Genomic DNA, 20313 nt, shown 5'->3' on the forward strand with positions numbered 1-20313 from the left:
GCAGATTATGAACTAAAGCCATGTGTTAGGAAACTAGTTTCTTTACACATGAATGGTATTAAAATTTGTGATGATTTACAACAACATGGGTCAGATTCATTTAATAGGAAAACAGTGCAAAACAGTCCCAAATTCAAAAAGGTTTTGTTGCTGCTTCCATTTTGGTGCGCAAACTGTGTCTTGTAACCAGGTAGGCCTCGGAGTCTGACAGACACCTGGGGTGAATCTCTCAATGCATCTGGCATTTAGTGCCCCTGTGGCGAGCTGTCATTATCATATCAAAGACCTTTTTGGTTGCAGACAGAAAGAGAAGAGCCAACACTTCAACAGCCTCGCCATCTAATTTTTGCATAAGCCCATTTGAATTTCTATGGAAAGAGAGGCATATGGATAAAAGAGTGCAGAGAGTGCTTGTGCAAAATATAAATAAATAAAAAACACCCACACGAAACACTCAGGGTTCATGTGAACTCTCAGTTCACACATCACAAACAGATATGAACCTCATGTACATTCAGACTCCATGTGTATACAGTCTGTATATCATCACTTTGGGTTTCTATGATTTATTTCTCTCTTTGTGACAAAAACTGCAGGTAGGACAGAGCGACATGGCAAACAGATAACCTTGATCCAAGTTATGCTTCATGAATATGCCCTTTCAAATACAGCTCTACTTTCATGCTGCAAACAATACTGTGTCATTACAAGTGATGCTATCATCCTGCTCTCTCCATGCCTCAGAAAGTACAGGCAGGAATATACTTTCCGCTAAATCATTACAGAGAATTTTCCTTGTGCCTCAGTAGGTAGAGCAAAACAACCACCAATACTGTCAGATTTTATTTAACAGGGTATATTCTCCAGTCATGGAAACAGGGATGAAACCAAAAGTGAAAATGCAATCTATATGGAATTGAAAATATTTTAAAAAAATACATAGAACACATAGCACTTTTATGCCTGCTATATAAAAACAACATATTTTAAAGAACAAAGAAATGTTTTTGTTAGATCTAACATTATATCACTGAAGCTTATTTAGGTAAAGGTAGAAAAAGTAAGTTTGCTTTTCTTTACTGTAGTCAATTAAAAAGTCATGGTTTGCTACATTTCTGAGACGCACTTCCGTGCTTCTATCTTCTATAGTAACTATTAATGTCTAAAACAAAACGCTCTTGTTGTACACAGAAGGGTTAGACCAAATAAGAAGAAGAAGTCTGCATAAAGAAGTAGGGGGTTTGGTGGTATACAGGTCCTTCTCAAAATATTAGCATATTGTGATAAAGTTCATTATTTTCCATAATGTCATGATGAAAATTTAACATTCATATATTTTAGATTCATTGCACACTAACTGAAATATTTCAGGTCTTTCATTGTCTTAATACGGATAATTTTGGCATACAGCTCATGAAAACCCAAAATTCCTATCTCACAAAATTAGCATATCATTAAAAGGGTCTCTAAACGAGCTATGAACCTAATCATCTGAATCAACAAGTTAACTCTAAACACCTGCAAAAGATTCCTGAGGCCTTTAAAACTCCCAGCCTGGTTCATCACTCAAAACCCCAATCATGGGTAAGACTGCCGACCTGACTGCTGTCCAGAAGGCCACTATTGACACCCTCAAGCAAGAGGGTAAGACACAGAAAGAAATTTCTGAACGAATAGGCTGTTCCCAGAGTGCTGTATCAAGGCACCTCAGTGGGAAGTCTGTGGGAAGGAAAAAGTGTGGCAGAAAACGCTGCACAACGAGAAGAGGTGACCGGACCCTGAGGAAGATTGTGGAGAAGGGCCGATTCCAGACCTTGGGGGACCTGCGGAAGCAGTGGACTGAGTCTGGAGTAGAAACATCCAGAGCCACCGTGCACAGGCGTGTGCACTCTGGATGAGCTAAAGGCCGCTATCGAAGCATCCTGGGCCTCCATAAGACCTCAGCAGTGCCACAGGCTGATTGCCTCCATGCCACGCCACATTGAAGCAGTCATTTCTGAAAAAGGATTCCCGACCAAGTATTGAGTGCATAACTGTACATGATTATTTGAAGGTTGACGTTTTTTGTATTAAAAACACTTTTTTTTTATTGGTCGGATGAAATATGCTAATTTTGTGAGATAGGAATTTTGGGTTTTCATGAACTGTATGCCAAAATCATCCGTATTAAGACAATAAAAGACCTGAAATATTTCAGTTAGTGTGCAATGAATCTAAAATATATGAATGTTAAATTTTCATCATGACATTATGGAAAATAATGAACTTTATCACAATATGCTAATATTTTGAAAAGGACCTGTAATAGGTCCAATGGAGATTCTGATTTAAGCCATGCTAACACCGTTCTGTATTTACAGTATTTCACCAGGGGAGTTTGGAATCGCAACGGTATATTCACAAACCTATTTGCAGATACTGAGATGTCTATAACAGAGTTTTACATCTGTTCCATTTTAAAAGGTGCACAGAAAGGAAGATCTGCTCCTCAAAAAGCTCTGTTTAAAATGAGACACCATAAGGGAAATCCTAATTGCTTGTGAAAAATTCCTATTGCTGGTCCCATGTTTGTTTAGAATAAATCGTTTAGAATAATCCAACAGATTGTGGTTTACACCCAGAGTTTAAAGAACAGCATTAAAACTCTCTATATCACTGTTTCTTTCAGTAATACCATCCTAAATGTGATATTTCTTTAAAATAGTCTGAAGTTGCTCTTAAACATTTTGGGAGGGCCCTGTTCCGGTAAGGAGCAAGAGCTTGCTCTGAGAAATTTTTTTTTCCATCTCTTCGATCACTTCTGTACTTTCTGTTTTTGTGGCTGAATAGAGGAAAACTGCAACCTTGAGGCAAAATTGGATGTAAACTGATCATACGTAGTTAGAGCAATGTGGTTAATGAATCCAGTGTAGAAATAAAGCAAGAAGTGCAGATTTGCGAATTTTTGCCTTAGTTGTTAGACTAGGAAAATTTCGTAGTCTGGTTTTATTCCTACATGCTATTTAGTTTGGGTTCAGGAACACAAATTGGCGGGGCACAGCGCTGGTGGTGTAGGGAGTTAAGCGCATGACCCACACTCAGACACTTTAGTCCTCGACACGGCCGTTCTGGGTTCGAGTCCCGGCAGCTTGCTGCATGTCTTCTCCTCTCTCCGTCCCCATTTCCTGTCTATCTACTATCAAAAACATACTGCGAAAAATAAAGGCCGCTAGTGTTGCAAAAAAATATTTTAAAAAAAGAACACAAATTGTCTCATTCCATTTATAAAGAGTTCGAAATGAGAATGATTTCAGACCATTTATGTACCTTGAAATGACAGTGCTGTAATCCCTGCAACCTCACTCATTCGTTGGGACAAAATACCACATTATTAATTATTTTATTTATCTGCTCAAGAGAAATGTTGTGTGTATTTGAAATAACTTTTTTTTTTTTTTTTATGGTTACAATATTTAAAACTTCACGAAGAACTGTCAAGGCAAAACTGAACCTTGAATGTAGACGTGGCAAATAAGAAAACTGTCATTAAAATGGACAAATTAGTTTTTTCTGATTCTAAGAACTTACTGAACTTGCAAAAGTATCAACAGGGAAACGAAGGGTCATGAAAAAGAAATGCAAAGTTTAACTGTAAAAATCATGGAGTGCATAATGACAATAAAAGAAAAAAGACTTGGGTCACCATTTACAAATCAAATGGCTCAAAAGCACAAATTATTATTTCGAGGAACTTATTTGTCATTGGAGGAAGTGAATGAATGAATTCAAGGAAGAAAGTCAAATGAAATCTGCTTCTTTTGTCACAAGTTGTTTTCTGGCTCATCATAATAAACAAACATTACAGTATGTGATTTAATCGATTATTAGACCATGCAAACATCATTCTAGCAATCAAATCTAATTCGCCCACGCCTACGACTCAAAAATTCAGGAAACACCAAATATACCAGATGAAAATGCTTCAAATGTATTCAAGTAAAAAAAGGAAAGAACAGGAATGACAGATTTGAGGGAGTAACTGTCTGGAAAGAATTTAAGCAAGGTCTCACAAATCATGAGCAGCAGGAGATTTGCTATGTCATTCTGGGAATATTGAACAAGGCACAAAACATATTGAAACGTGACAGGATGACGGACTTCTAAAACTCCTCTGCTGCCAAATCTGACTAGTGTCTCATCATCATCCACATTAAAAACTAAAAGAAAAAACTAGCCACCACTGCACATTTCCCATGAATTAAACTGAAACCTGCCCATAGATGCCAATTTTTATGCTTGCGTAGCATAGAAATCTGTCTTTAGCTGGCTTAAAGCCTTGAAAAGGATTGTAATTTTGCAAAAAAAGAAAAACCAGCCACCTCACAAGCCACCTCATAATGGAAATGGGTGTGTGACAAAGTGACAATCTTAAGACTCAAATACTTGGTGAATACAAAGAACTGCAATGCACACCGCTCCCTAACGTACAAGATGCGTAATGGTGTGGTCTGGGGCAGGAGAAGAAGAGTTGCCACTGACATCACTCTCCTGCGTCGCTTGGAATTTTGAAGTCAAATTGATTTATGGAACACTTTTTGTGGGTGCGGGCATGAAAACGAAAAAGCATTTTCCTCTTAGTTTTTTCTTGAGTTGTGTCACACAATGAGTAGTTTTGAAGAAGAAAGTGAAAACGCAGTTTGAAATATCTATTAGCAGTTTCATTTATGAGTCAAAAAATGCAGCTATGACTTTAAAATGACACAGCATTTCTGTTAATACATTTAAATTTTCGAATTGGACATTTCAAAATATATTTTGGTCATCTTTTGAAAATGAAATCTTAAACGTTATTTTATTTATTATTTTAACTAAATTACAAACTGAGCAGTCTTAGAGAAGAAAATGAAAATGAAGTTTGAATGATTTATTTTTCATTTTATTTATGAGTCAAAAAATGCAACTACATTTTGAAAATGAAAAAGCATTTTTTAATCCATTTTTATTTGAATATTTGGACCCATTCGCTTCCATACTATATATATATATATATATATATATATATATATATACATATATATATATGTATTTATGAAGCCTACGGTCTGATCAAAATCTGTCATATTCTCAAAGACCAGTGTTATTTGTGACAGTTTGTGTTAAATATTCGACAAAAAACATTTAAAGAAAAATACTCCCAAAAGATATAAAATATAACATAAATAATCGAATAATAATTTCTTAATCAAAGTATAGTCAATATAAAACCACTGCTAAACACATACCAACTTCGTATACAGTCTGAATTGGCTATGTTTGATAAACACTTCATATTGTGATCAAGGGGAACTAACCTAGTAGTTGTTCTTTTAGTGGTAAGAGACAGAAACTAAACAAAATAAATAGGTAGCTGTAAAATAACCCATTTAGCTCAATAATTGACATTTAATGGGTTTATTTGCATTTTGGGATATGTTAATGAAAATGTAATCAAATGCTGTCAAAATTTTGCATTAATGGTAAAACAGCCTCTTTCCTTTACTACAAATTCAGCGGCAATAAATAAACCTTAACTACAGCATCATCAACAAGCTGCCTCATTTTATACGGTGTTAATCCAGTTTTTGTTTTCTGTAACTCTCAGCCTTTATTTTAGTCTGTTGAGTACCCAAAATGCCACAGTGGCCCTGTAATCTTTAAACCACATGCAAGCATGGATCCGTGCTGCTTTGTGTCACCCATTCAGGTTGGTGGTAGTAGTGTAATGGTGTGGGGGATATTATATTTTCTCAGCCCTCTATTTACCCTTAATCTCAACAAAAAATTGTCAACAAGTTTAAATCATCTCAAAATGATATCATACTTGACAATTATTTTGCTGAACTCCAGTGGCCTCCTCAGTCACCTGATCTTAACCTAAAGTAGCATCTATTAGATGTGGTCGGAGATTCCCTTCCTAGATGTGCAGCCGACACGTCTGCAGCAACTGTTTGAAACAGCTCATTTAATTCGGGCCAAAATCTCTGTGGAATATTTCTGAAAACCTGTTCAATTTATGCCACAGACAATTAAGCCTGAGAGTAAACAGCGGTCTAACCCAATACTAGAAAGTACTAGCTAATAAAGTGTCTGTCTGTCTGTCTGTCTGTCTGTCTGTCTGTCTGTCTGTCTGTCTGTCTGTCTGTCTGTCTGTCTGTCTGTCTGTCTGTCTGTCTGTCCGTTGACACATATGCAGATATCTGTTAATTAAGACCTGCAGTGTCTTCTGTACACATGAGAACACCTGTCACTGTGCAGCCAAAGTGTGTAGCACTTTGGTGCATAGATAGAACTACCATTAAAGCTCAATTTGTAACTAGGTTAAATGATTCAGGTCTGATTTCACCCTTAAACTTAAAATCTGCCTCTCACAGTAGAAAGGCCGCACATTAGTAGGTAGACAGTAGAAATGCATCCAGGAAATTGAGAAAATTATTTTTTTATCATGCATTATAAATTGTATAATGCATAGTTGATGACATCTATTAAACTGTCAGAAAAAACACTCCAAATCTTTTCACTATGAAGAATACATAATATTTATGAAGAACCTAAAATTTGTGTGTGAATTGTACTTTATGTAATAACACTTTAATATCTGACATGATGAAAGTGTGTAAAATCTGATGATTCTAAAGTTAAATCTATAATTTTGTGTGGAGATTTTTGACACAAGTCATGTGGATGAACAGGGCCTTTGTAAACTTTTACATCTCAAGTTATGTTGATATACTTTCAGCCAGTAACTCCTACTCACTCAGCCCACTTATGCTGCTGCATTCTAAGGTGCATAAACCTTTACAACCCTGCAATAAATCCTGATTAATTTCACTTTTCAACTGTTCTGTTTTTTGGTTTTACTGCATGCAGTTCACCCCATTCTCTTTTCATTGGAATAACACGTTTTCACATTGTTACTATATCAGGCGATTATCATGCAGAAAACGAAACCTCACCCATCTGGTTGCCAAATAAACCCAACACTCAAAGCTACAGGCCTTTTTAGGTTCAGTTTGCAATTCTGAAAGTGAACAAATGGCCTCCTCTTCATTGCTGTGAAACTAACTACTCTTCTATTTTATTTTCAACCTGTCAGTGTGATGAAGTATGCTAATATTCTCACTTTACAGTATGTGATAAAACTATAATAAACACAGTGTGAGGGGTATGATGGATGCTGTGTACAGGATGGGAACTGCTGATTTTAGCTTTCCTTTGGTCTTGCAGCTTTAGATGGAGGGACTTTCTATAGTTTTTTCCCCTTTTTTCTCTCCTACAACATACCTTCGATTGCTCTTAATTGTGTCCTGTTTGCAACTCAGTATTGATCACCTAAAAAGACCCTCCATCCATCCCTCACCTTCAGACCTCAAACTTTTCTCTTTTCTCTTATAACCCTTCTTTTCTAAAACCATTTGTTTCTGAGGCCTTGCTCCCTCCTCCTATATAAGTGCGGCGAACAGCATGCCGTCATCGTTGCAAAATAACTCTTGAATCAATAGTCGAGACCAGATGCTCAGCAGTCCATTTACGGTCGACATGGTGGAGAATAACCAAGCTTGGAGATGACAAAACAGAAACGTGAAGGAAAGAGAAGCTGAACTTTAAAGCTGATATTTGATGATAATGAGGTCCTGGTTACTTTCTGAGGTTGTTTTGTTTTTGTTATTTTATCGTTTTAGTTGTTGAATCCTAAAAAGATTGACTTATTAAAATTAGCGACTCCTTGGCACAGGTTTAGAAAAGAAAAAAAAGGGTAAAAGCTGCCAATTTCCTGTAGTTAACGGCTAATAATATAAAGATCTATTACGACTACAGCTAAAACAAATTAAGTACTTTAAGTAATCAGTCAATGAATACTACTAATAATGCTATTGATTATTACACTACTACTACCACTAATGAGCAAAACAATTAAATAAGTAAGTGAGCTTCCATAAGGGTATAGGTAGTTCAAACAAGTTCAACAAAGTTCGATTTGGAGTAGCCTGGATTAAAATAAAAAACCCTTTAAATTTGCTCTGGTAATACGACTGAAGTCACAGTGTTGTAAATAACTCAGGCTTCCGTGGGCATTTGTATGAACACCAAGCACTGAAGGTCTTCATGAATAAAAGTATTGTTGGTATACAGTGAAAGGCTGTAGAAAATGCTGCATCAGTCAGCCATTTACCTGGTGTTTGAGTTGTGACTTGAAGTTCTCTATATTAATTACAGACAGTGATTTGACTCCATGTTCAAATTACTTAATTCACCAATATCCAACAAAAATTCAAATGATAAAACCTTGTTTGATCTGAGTACTTTATCATCCTTTGTCAAATTGAAATCGCCTTCAAATTACTTAAACTTTAAATCCGTAGTTTTTGTCATCAGCATTTAACAAATTAGCAAATAAAGGTGATCACCAATGATGATTATACCAATTAAAGATCTTTGTATAAAGAATAAAATACCCCATATGCTCATTTAGGTCTGGGTCAATGTTCGAATTTTAAGAGACAACGTAAAGCAAAAGTTGTACTCACATCTGCGATTCCTGCCTCCAGGATGGTGACCTTGGCCTCCTTCTCTACATCAGCTTTTTGTTTAACTACAGACAGAAAAGAGACAACAACACTTATTATATATGGAGGTTTTACAGTAAAACACTAAGTAAAAATATGGATAACAGCCACAAAGTTGTATAAACAACCAAAGAAATCAAAAATTTCCCAACACGACATTGTGCATTGTATAAGTCTAGATAAGCTCTTGTTTCTCGTGATTAATCTATAAAAGGTATCATAAATGTACTAAATGTATTCTAGTGTGCAATCTTGTTAGTGTTAATCAGTGGTAAAAAAAAATCTGCCAAACAGAGTTTTGAATGTTTTGCTTTAACAAGTTGAACAAAAAGAAAACAAAATCAATCTTTCCATTTTCCTGACGATCATTAAATCACAACGGGGAGAAGCAGAACCTCATTTGGACCTAGAGCTTTGGGACTCCTGCTTGGTTAAACTTACTGATGAAAAATGAACATTTTGAAAGGAATAGGAAATGAAGTCTTTAGAAAATATCTGTTTTAGAGAGTAGGTGAAGGAGATATTGAAGCTTGCATTCTATAATTTTCTGATGCAATGAGTTGAATATATTCTTATTGACTTATTCAAGTCTTTTTGAAGATTTTCTGCTCCTCCCTGTGTTTATAATTACATGAAATTTAAGCTGGAGCTTTTTCCAACTCTTGCAAAGATTTGGATTTTAAAGGCTGTGATGTCATGGAGGTTATGTTTTCCCAAGAAAATGTCCAAATTAGACCATTACACCTCTACAGGGCTCAACATTTAACCTCTGAAGATCTAAATTAGCCATTATTGCTGCAAATCTTTACTTTATGAAACATGAATTTTTACCCTGACCTCCCGCCAGGCAAATATTAAAACACATTTCCATATAAAAACAATTAAACCCTGCGCAGTTCTTTTTTTCACTAATGTAAAGGGAAAAAAGAAGGGCTTCAATTGAAATTCATGAGAGAGAACATGTTAAAACCAAACAAAATGTTCTGAAAAAATAAAGCATACATAATTACATTCACTTTGTTTTGCATCTGAATACAGCAGTGGAAAGAGCAAACCTCCTTTGTTGACACACCAGGCAGATGAAGGATATGCAAATAGCAAGTCTTGACGCTGTCATACTCCTCCAAAGAGCTTTAACAATTAGTCTTTCAATCTGTCAGAGCATAATTCTCAGCTAACCTTATGCAATGTGTTGTGATACTGCAGTTCTTGACCTTAAAATGTATTTTGTAGAAAATGAGATGAGTTACTGTACTATTGGCAATACATACTCAGCTGCAACTGTCTAACAACCACAGTTGCATTGAGAAGACTAAGTGCCATTATCCTGAGAGTGAATGTTATTAGTTTTGAAACTTTATTTTTTTTTTACCATTCTTCTTTAAGGGTGGAATGATTACACAACAAACATTAACTGAATTAAAAAACATATATGTATGCACACACTGTATATAGGTGTACAACACATTTAATTACTGTGGGGTCAAAACTATACAAATGAATCCGTTTTACCAACAATGAAACATGAAAAAAAAAAAACTGTTTTTGGGGTTTATTTTGATTTGGGAGGATTTTAAGCTGAAAGAAGATGCAGCAGATTTTTCTTGTACTAAAATAAGGTCAGAGTGAGGTGTCTGAGTGACAAATGATTGATTTATGTATGGTATTGGACAAAGTGGCATGAAGGTATTGTCTGTGATGTCCTAGTAAGCCGACGTGTCCTAATAGTACTGTCTGAGGACGGCATCTGCAGACTCCCTTTACTGAGAAAAAGGGGCTAAATTGGTTTGTCAGTGTCAACCGTCCTTCTGTTCACTGAGGAGCACCTGAATAAACGTCTGGTTTTGTGTTACAACAGTCTGACAATGTTCTTGCTTTTGCTTGAATTCTACAGATACATCCTTCTCACGTGGTTTCAGACATTTGTCATAGAAGAAACCCTTGCAGCAACAAGAAATGGGCAGCGGGCAGAAGTACACCATGCCTGAGTAGTTCAGCCCACACAGAGAAGTGCTACAACTCTGTGTGATGAACTCTTGGCTCACTCTTGGAGGCAGCATGAATTATTAATTGACTTTTACTTACAGGATACGTGACTTTTCAGCTGTGGCTATATAATTCTTCTCTACCACATTTTCTCCATGGTAATTACTCCATCTCCCATGACTTAAACTGCACCCAGGTGACTATTCAGAGGTAAGGTGGTTTTTAAGCCATCTAAGGAGATTGGTTTAGTAACAGGTGACATCAAATGTAATATATTAGAGCTCCTGTACCTCAACCTCCTTACTAGTACTGTTGGAGAAAAAATCTGTAATATGTTTTATTAAACATAGTTTTTTAATTCATTGTTTAAAGGAAAAATCAGATGGAAAACTAGGAACCAGATTTCTTACTCAACTATTTAAAATAACAGAAAACCTCTGTAATTGAAACGCAAAACCTCTTCAAGTTACATTGATGGGCCAGATTTAACAGACAACCTTTTTCCCATAGTGTGTCACACCTACATGCACACACATTTATTTCCTGATACAGAATCAGAGTCAGACATACAAACAAACATGAGAGTGTTGAACATGATTTTCTTCCGGAGGGAATCAGGAAACTGCACAGTAACGTCCTGTCTGGCTTCCTGAAGTGACGGGCATTACACCCAGTGAGCATGACTACATCACAGGCGCCAACCTCTTTTTAATTAGCCGACAATCTTTGGACCTTGAAAAACCACGGCACCGCGGCCTCCCCGAAACGCAGCCAAGAGCTATTCGAACCATCCGCTCTTCTTCTCTCCTGCAGACCATTAATGAGTCCGAGTCGGATGAGAGCACAGCTTGTGGACAGGCGAGCTGAGGTCCCTCATTTGTACCCCAGCAAGCTTTCGCTGCCGAAATCCAAAGTGGATCCATTTTTAAGAGGCTGCAACGGACCAGGTGTCGTGATCAGACTGACTGGCGACTTTTCTTTAGGGCTGACAAGCAGCACGTTGTGAAAATAAGCTGTAATGTGACAAAATGGGAATGAAGCAGCAAAGGACTGCTGGCTGAAGGTAAATGGTCTTTGCTCACATCAGTCTTGTTTTTTGTTTCAAGAATATTCCATCTTCTATTGTAAGGCTCAGTTTTTCATCTGCAGTAAAACAAAATTGAGCCTGAAGGAAATAAACATGGACCAAATCTTATTTCTAAAAAAGAAAAGAGCCCTTTATTTTGCCTCCAAAACACCGGCGCTTCATTTGTCAATGGTGCCGCCCCCATCTTGAATTTTGCTTTATGTTAACTCAATGTATCCGAGGTGCCTAGAGGGAAGCACAGCCTGTGCTGTGGATTCAGAAATACTTAATTTTTCACCACTGACAAAAGAAAAAGGCCCCATCTGGCTCCAAGAGTCTTGGCCCAACAGAATAGAAGCTGTTTTCTGCACTAAAGGGGTCGTTATTTCAAGCACTAGCCACCACCACTACCCCAACCACACAACCTCCATACATCTCGCTCACCTTTACATTTCACAGGCCATATAATGTGAAAGAAACAAGGACTATCCATCAAAAACCAAAGCTGCAGAGAATATGATGAATATGATCATATTACCAATGGTCAGGAGGAAAAAGTTGATTTCATATTAAAAATAAAAGACAAATATTAAACATATGTTGCATACTACTGGAAAGGAGTGTGAAATTTATTATATCAGTTAGACTACTTATATTAGCTAAAAAGAGTTTATTTAGACCATTGTCCACCATTTCAAAAACAAAAACTGAACACAGTTCATGCCAGGAGTCAGAAATCCTTTTTTATCTTTATACTGTAGGACACAATTATTTCATAGCTCATTGTTATGGCTACATAGATGAATAACTAGAGTGAAGGCATTAAAATATCAGATTTTATAAACATTTTGAACATCATATCTTGACTTGAGAATTCAAGGAGTTTTACCAATGAAGCTAAGTTTCAATATTTTGACCTCTTACTTTTTCTTTCAACCAATTTTAGGCAAGAATAAACTGAATCCTTATGAGATTTAGGAGGATTTTTTAAAATTATTTTTTAGTTTCTAGCTGGCTGTATTTTTCAAAGTATTATTATTTTTTTGACAGTAATGAGACAGGAAATGGTGTTGAAAGAATGAGATAAGGCAGTGCAGATTAGATCAATGGACCAGGATTCAGTCACGCGGCAGTCCGCGTCGAGGACTAGGACCTCCGCACAAGGGTTGCATGCTTAAACCCTTGCACCACCAGGACCGCCCCCGCAAGATTTTTAGAAGGATTTTTCTTTTATAATGCTGGATGGTGACGCATTGGTGACCCTACAAACGTCTCAAAACATTGGGGGCTTTAGCCCAAATCCAAAATAATTAGATTTCGATAAGACAAGTTATAGGTAATTTAGAATAAAATTTAAATAATATAGGACATATTGTACCAGTTCTGTCTTGGCTGGTTTTAGACTGAATGTAAATTATTGTGAATCAAACAAAACAGGTTTGCAATAATTTTACTTTTTATTTTTGTTGGAAGCTGAATCAAAGACAAGGAGAAACAGAGTTTAGGCCTGATGAAAAAACATTTTGCTAAAGCAAATAATGACACATTTTGAGGTATTTAGAAAAGAACTTAATCTGAACTTTGCTGACAAAAGTTTTTCTTAAACTCAGAGATGTTTACTTTGGGCCAGATCAGAATCAGAATCAGAATCAGCTTTATTGCCAAGTTCGTACATACAAACAAGGAATTTGCCTCCGGTACACTTTGCTCTTTTGTTCTGTTTTTGCATTACAGAATATACAAATTTACAATTTACAATTTACAATTTACAATATACAATGTACAATGCAATATTCTGCATTACAGAATATACAAATGTACAATTTACAATGTACAATATACACATATCTAATAAAAAAGGTGCATTTGCAACATCTGTATGCTGTTGTTTTGTACTCTATTGAATGTTCATCAGAGAAACTGTCTTTGTGGCGGCTGGTTTTAGTGAACAGTGCTCTGTAGCGGCGGCCTGAAGGTAAAACTCTAAACAGTTTATGTGGAGGGTGTGTGGGGTCTGCAGAGATTTTAGCAGCTCTTTTCCTGACCCTAGACCTGTATAAGTCCTGGATGGAGGTAAGGTCAGCCCTAATTATTCTCTCTGCAGTCCTGATTATTCGTTGCAGTCTGGACCTGTCCTGTTTTGTGGATGAGCCAAACCACACTGAGATGGATGAAGACAGGACAGACTGAATGATGGCAGTGGAGAAAATGACCAACAGCTCCTGTGGAAGGTTGAACTTCTTGAGTTGCCTCATGAAGTACAGTCTCTGCTGGGCCTTCTTCTGAACAGTGTCTATGTGTGAAGACCATCTCAGGTCCTCAGAGATGGTGGTTCCTAAGAACCTGAAGTGGTCCAGGGCCGATACAGTGTTGTTGAGGATGGTGAGGGGGGTGAATGTGCTTCTTATGTCATTTACATAAATTACCTTTTTTAAACGTTACATTCTCATCAGTGTTTCACTCCTGAGGCTCCATTGTCTTTATTCTTATATTTCAAAAAAGAAAAGTGGTATAAAATTGATTTTCTTAAATCTTAGTCAAATGGTAAAATCCAAAAACACATTTATTTATTTTAATTATGCCAAGAGCTTTCAAAATATTTTATCAAAAATGTTCCTTCTTTTCTGAACCTGTTCTCTTTTATCGCCATTTTTTCAGCCCTTCATTCCTCTTCTGAAGAAATTTGGCCAAAAATAATAAAAGAAACATTTTTCAACACAGTCTTTTGTTCTACACTGAGCATGTGAGACATTAGTACTGTTCTTACTATTAAACACTTTGAGAGGAAATGGTGTTAAGTTTTGGTGTTTAAAATATAGCATAGAGCCTCATCCTGGACCTTATCAGTACTAATATTACAGTTATTAATAACTGTATACATATGGTATATATGTCTCACCTTCAGTAAAACTGTATCCTTGTTTAATTAGTTTAGTTTATATAATATTACATGTGTAATTCAGAAAAATTAAATAGTTTACTAATCAATCATCCACCTGTGATTAATTGCTATGATTTATTTCTTAATTATGCTGGATCTTTAAAGCCAGAGCTGCATGTTTAGAATCAACACAGAAGATATGAAAGAGAAGAGGGAGGCTTACTGTTGCTCTTTCTACTACATCTTACTGGAACCAGGAGATATTTTCCTGGTTTATTGAGCAACACCTGGTTCTGTCTACATCTGGATCTAGACTGTAACACTGGCTGCTGCCATGAGATCAATGTGTTGATCTGAAGGACCTTTTAATGTGTTCACCTACATTAGGATTAAATGCTTTTATTTTGACTGAAGTAAAGGACCAGATATTTTCACATTATGATGCAAATCCAGCTAGACGCTCACAGAGAGAGTTCTACTGTTTTCTATCACAGCCACATTTAACTTCATCGTAGCTCAGGTAAAAGTTCCTCATCATGACCCAGCTCTAAAAGTTGTTTTAATGGCCCACAACTTATCTGTAGGTTTCTCCAAAGAAAGATATACTGGTTCAGTCCCAGTAGCCCTAATTAATCTGATGTCAAGTTTTCAACTGTAAATCTGATCATGGTTGATCTTAACCCACCAATTTTCCTAGTGATTGATGCTATTGGCTGCAGTAATCTAAAAGAAGCAACAAAGTGATATTAGTTTTAAAGGGTTTGAAAAGAATGACACAAATATTTGCATTTAAAAAGACGAAACACTGAGAGTTTATTGAGGACAAAACATCATTAGGGAGGACTAAAAATTGGAAAGGCGATAAAAACTTGCCCAACAACCATAATGTGTCCATGTCCTTTAAAGTGTTAAACATCGTTCAGCGCCTTAATTGATTTCATTTAGGTCTTTGCTTGTACTCCATATCATTCATCCACATTTTAAAAGGCAGGTAATAAATACCTCTGTTAGTCTAAGCAACAATTTATTAAACACACATGACCCCGGAGACACAGACAGGAAAACATCCTGACCACCCACAAATTAAAAGCCACGAAACAACAAACATCTGGTTACAAAACAAAGACAAAAATCATTCATTACTAGATCATCACCTTCACACAGTAAAATATCCCCACAAAAAAAATATTTAAAGCTTTAAATCTTTTTGTTTTACTTTTAGTTGGGAAGAAATGGCATCCATGGGTGCAGCTGGGGAAGTCTGAAAAAGGGGGTGTTCTTTCTGAAAGGGAGCAGAGTTGACCTTTGAGAAATTGAGTCTTGAGTCATAAAAGGAAATCCTCCACAAATGGTACTGACCTCTAAAATGCTCTAGCTCCAAAAAGATCTCCTCAAATTGCTTTTTCAGTACCCCTCCCCCAGGAAAAAAAAACGCAACTCTTCCATTCTGTCTTTAATGTTAGCCTTTCTCTCAGCCTGATTTTCCCACATAATTTTAGCTTATGAAAAACAGTATTTTGGGCCTCCAATGCACTGTTTTTGTTGCTCTTCCAAACTTTCTTCATGCGTAGACCTTTCGTAGTCATTTGAAATAAACAACCTCCAGACTTCACAGAAATTTAAATCCAGAACTTCCTTTTCATTACCTTGGTGACCAGAAACTAAAATAAAAGTCTCTGGTTCGAAGTAGCAACACTTTACCAGCCTCTTTCATGAAACAGCTCATTATTCAGGTTGCAATAAGGAGCCCTTCTTTAAGGTCCTTCTTGCCGTTCATGCATCACCAGTCGCTCTGGCTATGTTCTGTAATGAAATAAGGTGTGGAATGGAACTCAGTGAGATTCGTATGGATCGCTACAAATAAAATGTCTGTCCGAAATCTTCAATTTAAAATCTAGGGCCTCAAGTCGAGAAGCTACTTTACCATTTCTTGGGTTCACAGTTACAACTCTAGAACTGCTTTGGTTGGCAGCTAAGAGGTGCAACAGCGGTAGATTAGGTTCAACTTGCCTCTTTAGTCATTTCATAAATACAACTGAGACACACAAAATGTGCCTAAGGTCTAATTTAAACCTCCCAGTCTGCTTCAATTTGATCACCACCTCAAAGCTTGACGTGAGTTTTATCATCTGTACCCATCCGTGTGCACACCAGATTTTTGTGGCTGTGATGAATGTGAGAGCCAACAGCAACAATAAAGGACAACACATAACTGTGGCATCAGACACTCATCAAAACATACACCCTTATTATTTTTCTATCAAAGAAACCACAAGTCTGGTTGGGGGCCAATGCTCCACAGCACAGCACACAACACACCTTTTTGAATCTGTTCTGTTCAGAAGTTTAGATGTTTCTGATAAAACTATCCAAGGAATGAGTGCAGTAATCTGTCCTGTATCGGCATGCTTCAGCACGTATCTACTGTGTGTTAAAGGTGCTAATTGATGAGAGTTGGTGAGATGCACCGTTAACATTTACTGTCAAATGGTGGTGCTAAACACATAGATCATTAGGAGAAGCACAAATCAAAACACAGAGAAAAGAAAAAAATGTTTTATGGTGTTTTTTTTAAGAGGGGAGATCTTTTGTTTTTCCCATTTAGATCATATATCCTTCAAGAGCCTTAATGATACAACTATTTTGTTGATATTCAAACCATAAATCGAATCATATTTCGTTATTTTTATTTTCTTGTATCCTGAGCACACAGTGAATAAAGCACCATTTTATTGCCCCTCATGAGACATTAGGGACAACTGTACATCTGAGTAGAATTCTGCCTAATGAGGGGTCCAAGTGGCTCAACTGGTATGGAGAGATTTGTTAAGGCCTTAGGTGTTTTGTAAAAGCTGCTACCATGTTTTCACTCTCACTTTGATGGTGGCTCTTCCGACCAACTCTAGCTGATCAAAAAGACTTGATTGTGGTAGGAATCAGTTGAAACCTCTACAGTACCTGGTCAAAATCAAACCCTTTAGTACTACACAGTTACATCCAACTGTTTAAAGGTGCAATGCCGGATAATATCTCAGAATACTTAGTGCCCTTTTATAAAAGTGGCTCTGTTTGTTGATGTTGGGACCTTAGCCATGGTTACAACGTGAAAGGCCAGTACAAACTTTCCTGGAACTTTCAAAATAAATTGCATTAACCTACTTCTGGCACAGCCAGGAAACGGGGTAACTGTGGACTTCCTGTGACGTCACTGTCCAAATAAAAGCACCGCTCTTGCAACATCCTGCCTCTTCTACGCGGGTCACACAGGGACCTGGACAGAGAGACTCAGCGCGCAAATGTCTCTTTGCTGGCAAAAAGACATAAACTCTTCAACTGGCTCCGAGTGTCATACAATCATTGATCATGTGCACTAAGATAAGTACAAATGAATCACTGTCTGTGTATCCGGTAGATTCATTCATGAACGGGAATTAAAGTACAAGCCTGGCTTGATTTCCTCTCTGAGGCCTGCAGAAACAAACTGTGTTCCCGATTGGAAGGAGAACTGCATTACAGTGGTAATGTGCAGTGTGATCAGCAGACAGAACGGGCAGCCCAGCCACTGCTCCGGAGGTTAGCTGGAAGCTAACCGTTTGTTCACAGAGCTTTCTTCAAACTTCGTCGTCGTCTGGACAACTTCTCCTCAGCATGGGTCAGAGGTTAGGTGTTTGGGCAGAGTAACAGAGAGATATTTAGGATGAAATGATCTAAATGTTTTCCATTTTATGAAGTTTGGTTTTGTTTGTGTTGAACTCTGCTATCTTGGTGCTAACAGGCCATCTGCAGCACAAGTGCTCAGTTTTGTGTTCTGTGTTTGTGTGTTTTTAAAGTTAAGACAAATTTATTTAAAGGGTGATTTTAAACACAGAAGATTGATCATAACGCGCCTTCTGCGCTCATGCATTTTAACCCTTTTATTGACGGTATTTAAAGTTGTGTGTTTGATTCTGGTAATAAGCTATCAGATTCTTTTGTTAGCTTTAACTGCTAACAGGTAAGGACACGTGCTTGCATACTTAGGCCCATTTCTCCAGAAAGATTTGGTTCTTTTCCAAAATACCTCCTTAAATATTTGACCATTTCCTTAATAATATTTCTTTAAATATTTTAATGAATAAAGGCAGCTAATGAGACACTGCTGAGAATTAGTCATCCAGAAGGTTGGTTTTATTCAGCAAATCCTTCTTTAAAACATTATTTTAATAAAATAATATTTTATCTGATCTTGCATAGTGAATGGTTGTCTAAAGGTTTGCTGATTATTGTCTAAGTTGGTTCCAAGACTAACATAACTACACTTCCAGATTCTTCAAGATAATCCTTGATTCTCAAACATAAACATTGCATGGTAATGTTGCATCACTCTTTTGGTCATGATTTCCAATCATCTTTAATCAACTTGTTTATATTGTACATAGCCCATTAGTCTTCGTTATTCTTTAATTCTGCTTGGTAGTTTCGTTGGATTGTTTTAGCATAGTAAAGAGTTTGTTGATTGAAATATGTTTGACTTTGAGTTGACTTATTTTTGTTAATAAATTCTTGTATTTTAAGAAACTGTGGGAATTCGTTCCATGTGTGCAGAGTTTTGCTGTTCAATAATGTCAGAGCTCGTCTCACACCTTTCAATTTTGTCCTAATACCATCGCCTTAATGGGCTGGTATTCACAGGACAACCCTTAACAGACCGAAATAGTATGTGATAAAATATTAATATTAAATAATATTCTCAGATTCATAATTACAAGATTGAACACCAAAAACACAGAGAAAAGCTTGAATATTTGCTGTTCCTGCTGACATTTTCAAAAACTTTGTAACAAAGCTTTATGTTTGCTGTAAATTTTAATAGGGTGAAGGCTTCTAATTACACAGCTCACTATGCCACCAACAACGACATCAGTAACAAACTGAAAGGAGACACAACTCAAAAGCCTTTTAAGGAAAAAACGAGTATGTTAACATGTTATCTTGTTGCTCAGCTGCTAACCTACAGCACTTTATTCCTGGCCTCTCCTTTTTACCCTTCCTGCCGGTCTTCTCCCTTCTGTTCTGTAATCTCTTCTTTCCTAAATCTTCAATCCTATTTTTATTTGCACTTGTTCTGGAGACATTCTCCTCTCCTTACCCCTGCCTTTTCCAATCTTTACTTTTTATATTTGTCTTCATACCTAGCTCTTCCATCATGTTGTTTTGTTATCTGTCAGGAGACTTAACAGATATGCCGAGTAGCACAAACATATTGTATACTTTGCCCAATTTATCAATATGAGTATTTACTCCTTCAGTTTATTTCATCGTACCTCAAGCGTTCTGCCTTCTTGCTACCACTTTTTCTGCTCCCATCCCCCCCGAGCAGAGTATATACAGGAGGTGTTTATGGACACTATAAGTGGCAGATGACGACTGCTTGGCGAGCCCGGAGATAAGGCTGCCAAAAGCGAGGCCTCCCCATCTATCAAACCTACCACAGCCGAGCCACCGGCTTCACGCAGCCTAGGAGACGAAGGAGGTGTGGAAAAGGTAACAGCTCTCCATCTTCGGATAAAGGAGAACCTAACTGACAGACCGGCAAAAACTCAGGGGAAAGTCCATGCAAATACTGCTTGGTGTTTGATTTAGTATGGTCAGATGGATTTGTAATAACAGGATTATTAAGGTCTGGTAAGACAATGAGTCTCAATCTGTGTTGTCAACAGCTTTCTGGATTTATAGCTCAGTTCAACAGCAACACTGAATATCAGTCTACTGCAATATATTTAGTTTATACAGTCATGGTAGAAGAAAAAGTGCACCAT

At 37.0% G+C, this 20313-nt stretch overlaps 1 protein-coding gene across 1 annotated transcript in view; it reads right to left on the minus strand.

Annotated features, from left to right (window-relative positions):
- LOC124869900 (receptor-type tyrosine-protein phosphatase N2-like) overlaps nt 1-20313 on the minus strand; it is a 274518-nt gene that overhangs the window by 110896 nt on the left and 143309 nt on the right. The window contains exon 12 of the mRNA XM_047368131.1: nt 8544-8608. Coding sequence (XP_047224087.1) covers nt 8544-8608 — 65 coding nt within the window. The remainder of the gene's footprint in view (nt 1-8543; nt 8609-20313) is intronic.

The sequence above is a fragment of the Girardinichthys multiradiatus genome, chromosome 6, assembly GCF_021462225.1.
Source record: "Girardinichthys multiradiatus isolate DD_20200921_A chromosome 6, DD_fGirMul_XY1, whole genome shotgun sequence".
Classification (NCBI taxonomy): Eukaryota; Metazoa; Chordata; class Actinopteri; order Cyprinodontiformes; family Goodeidae; genus Girardinichthys; species Girardinichthys multiradiatus.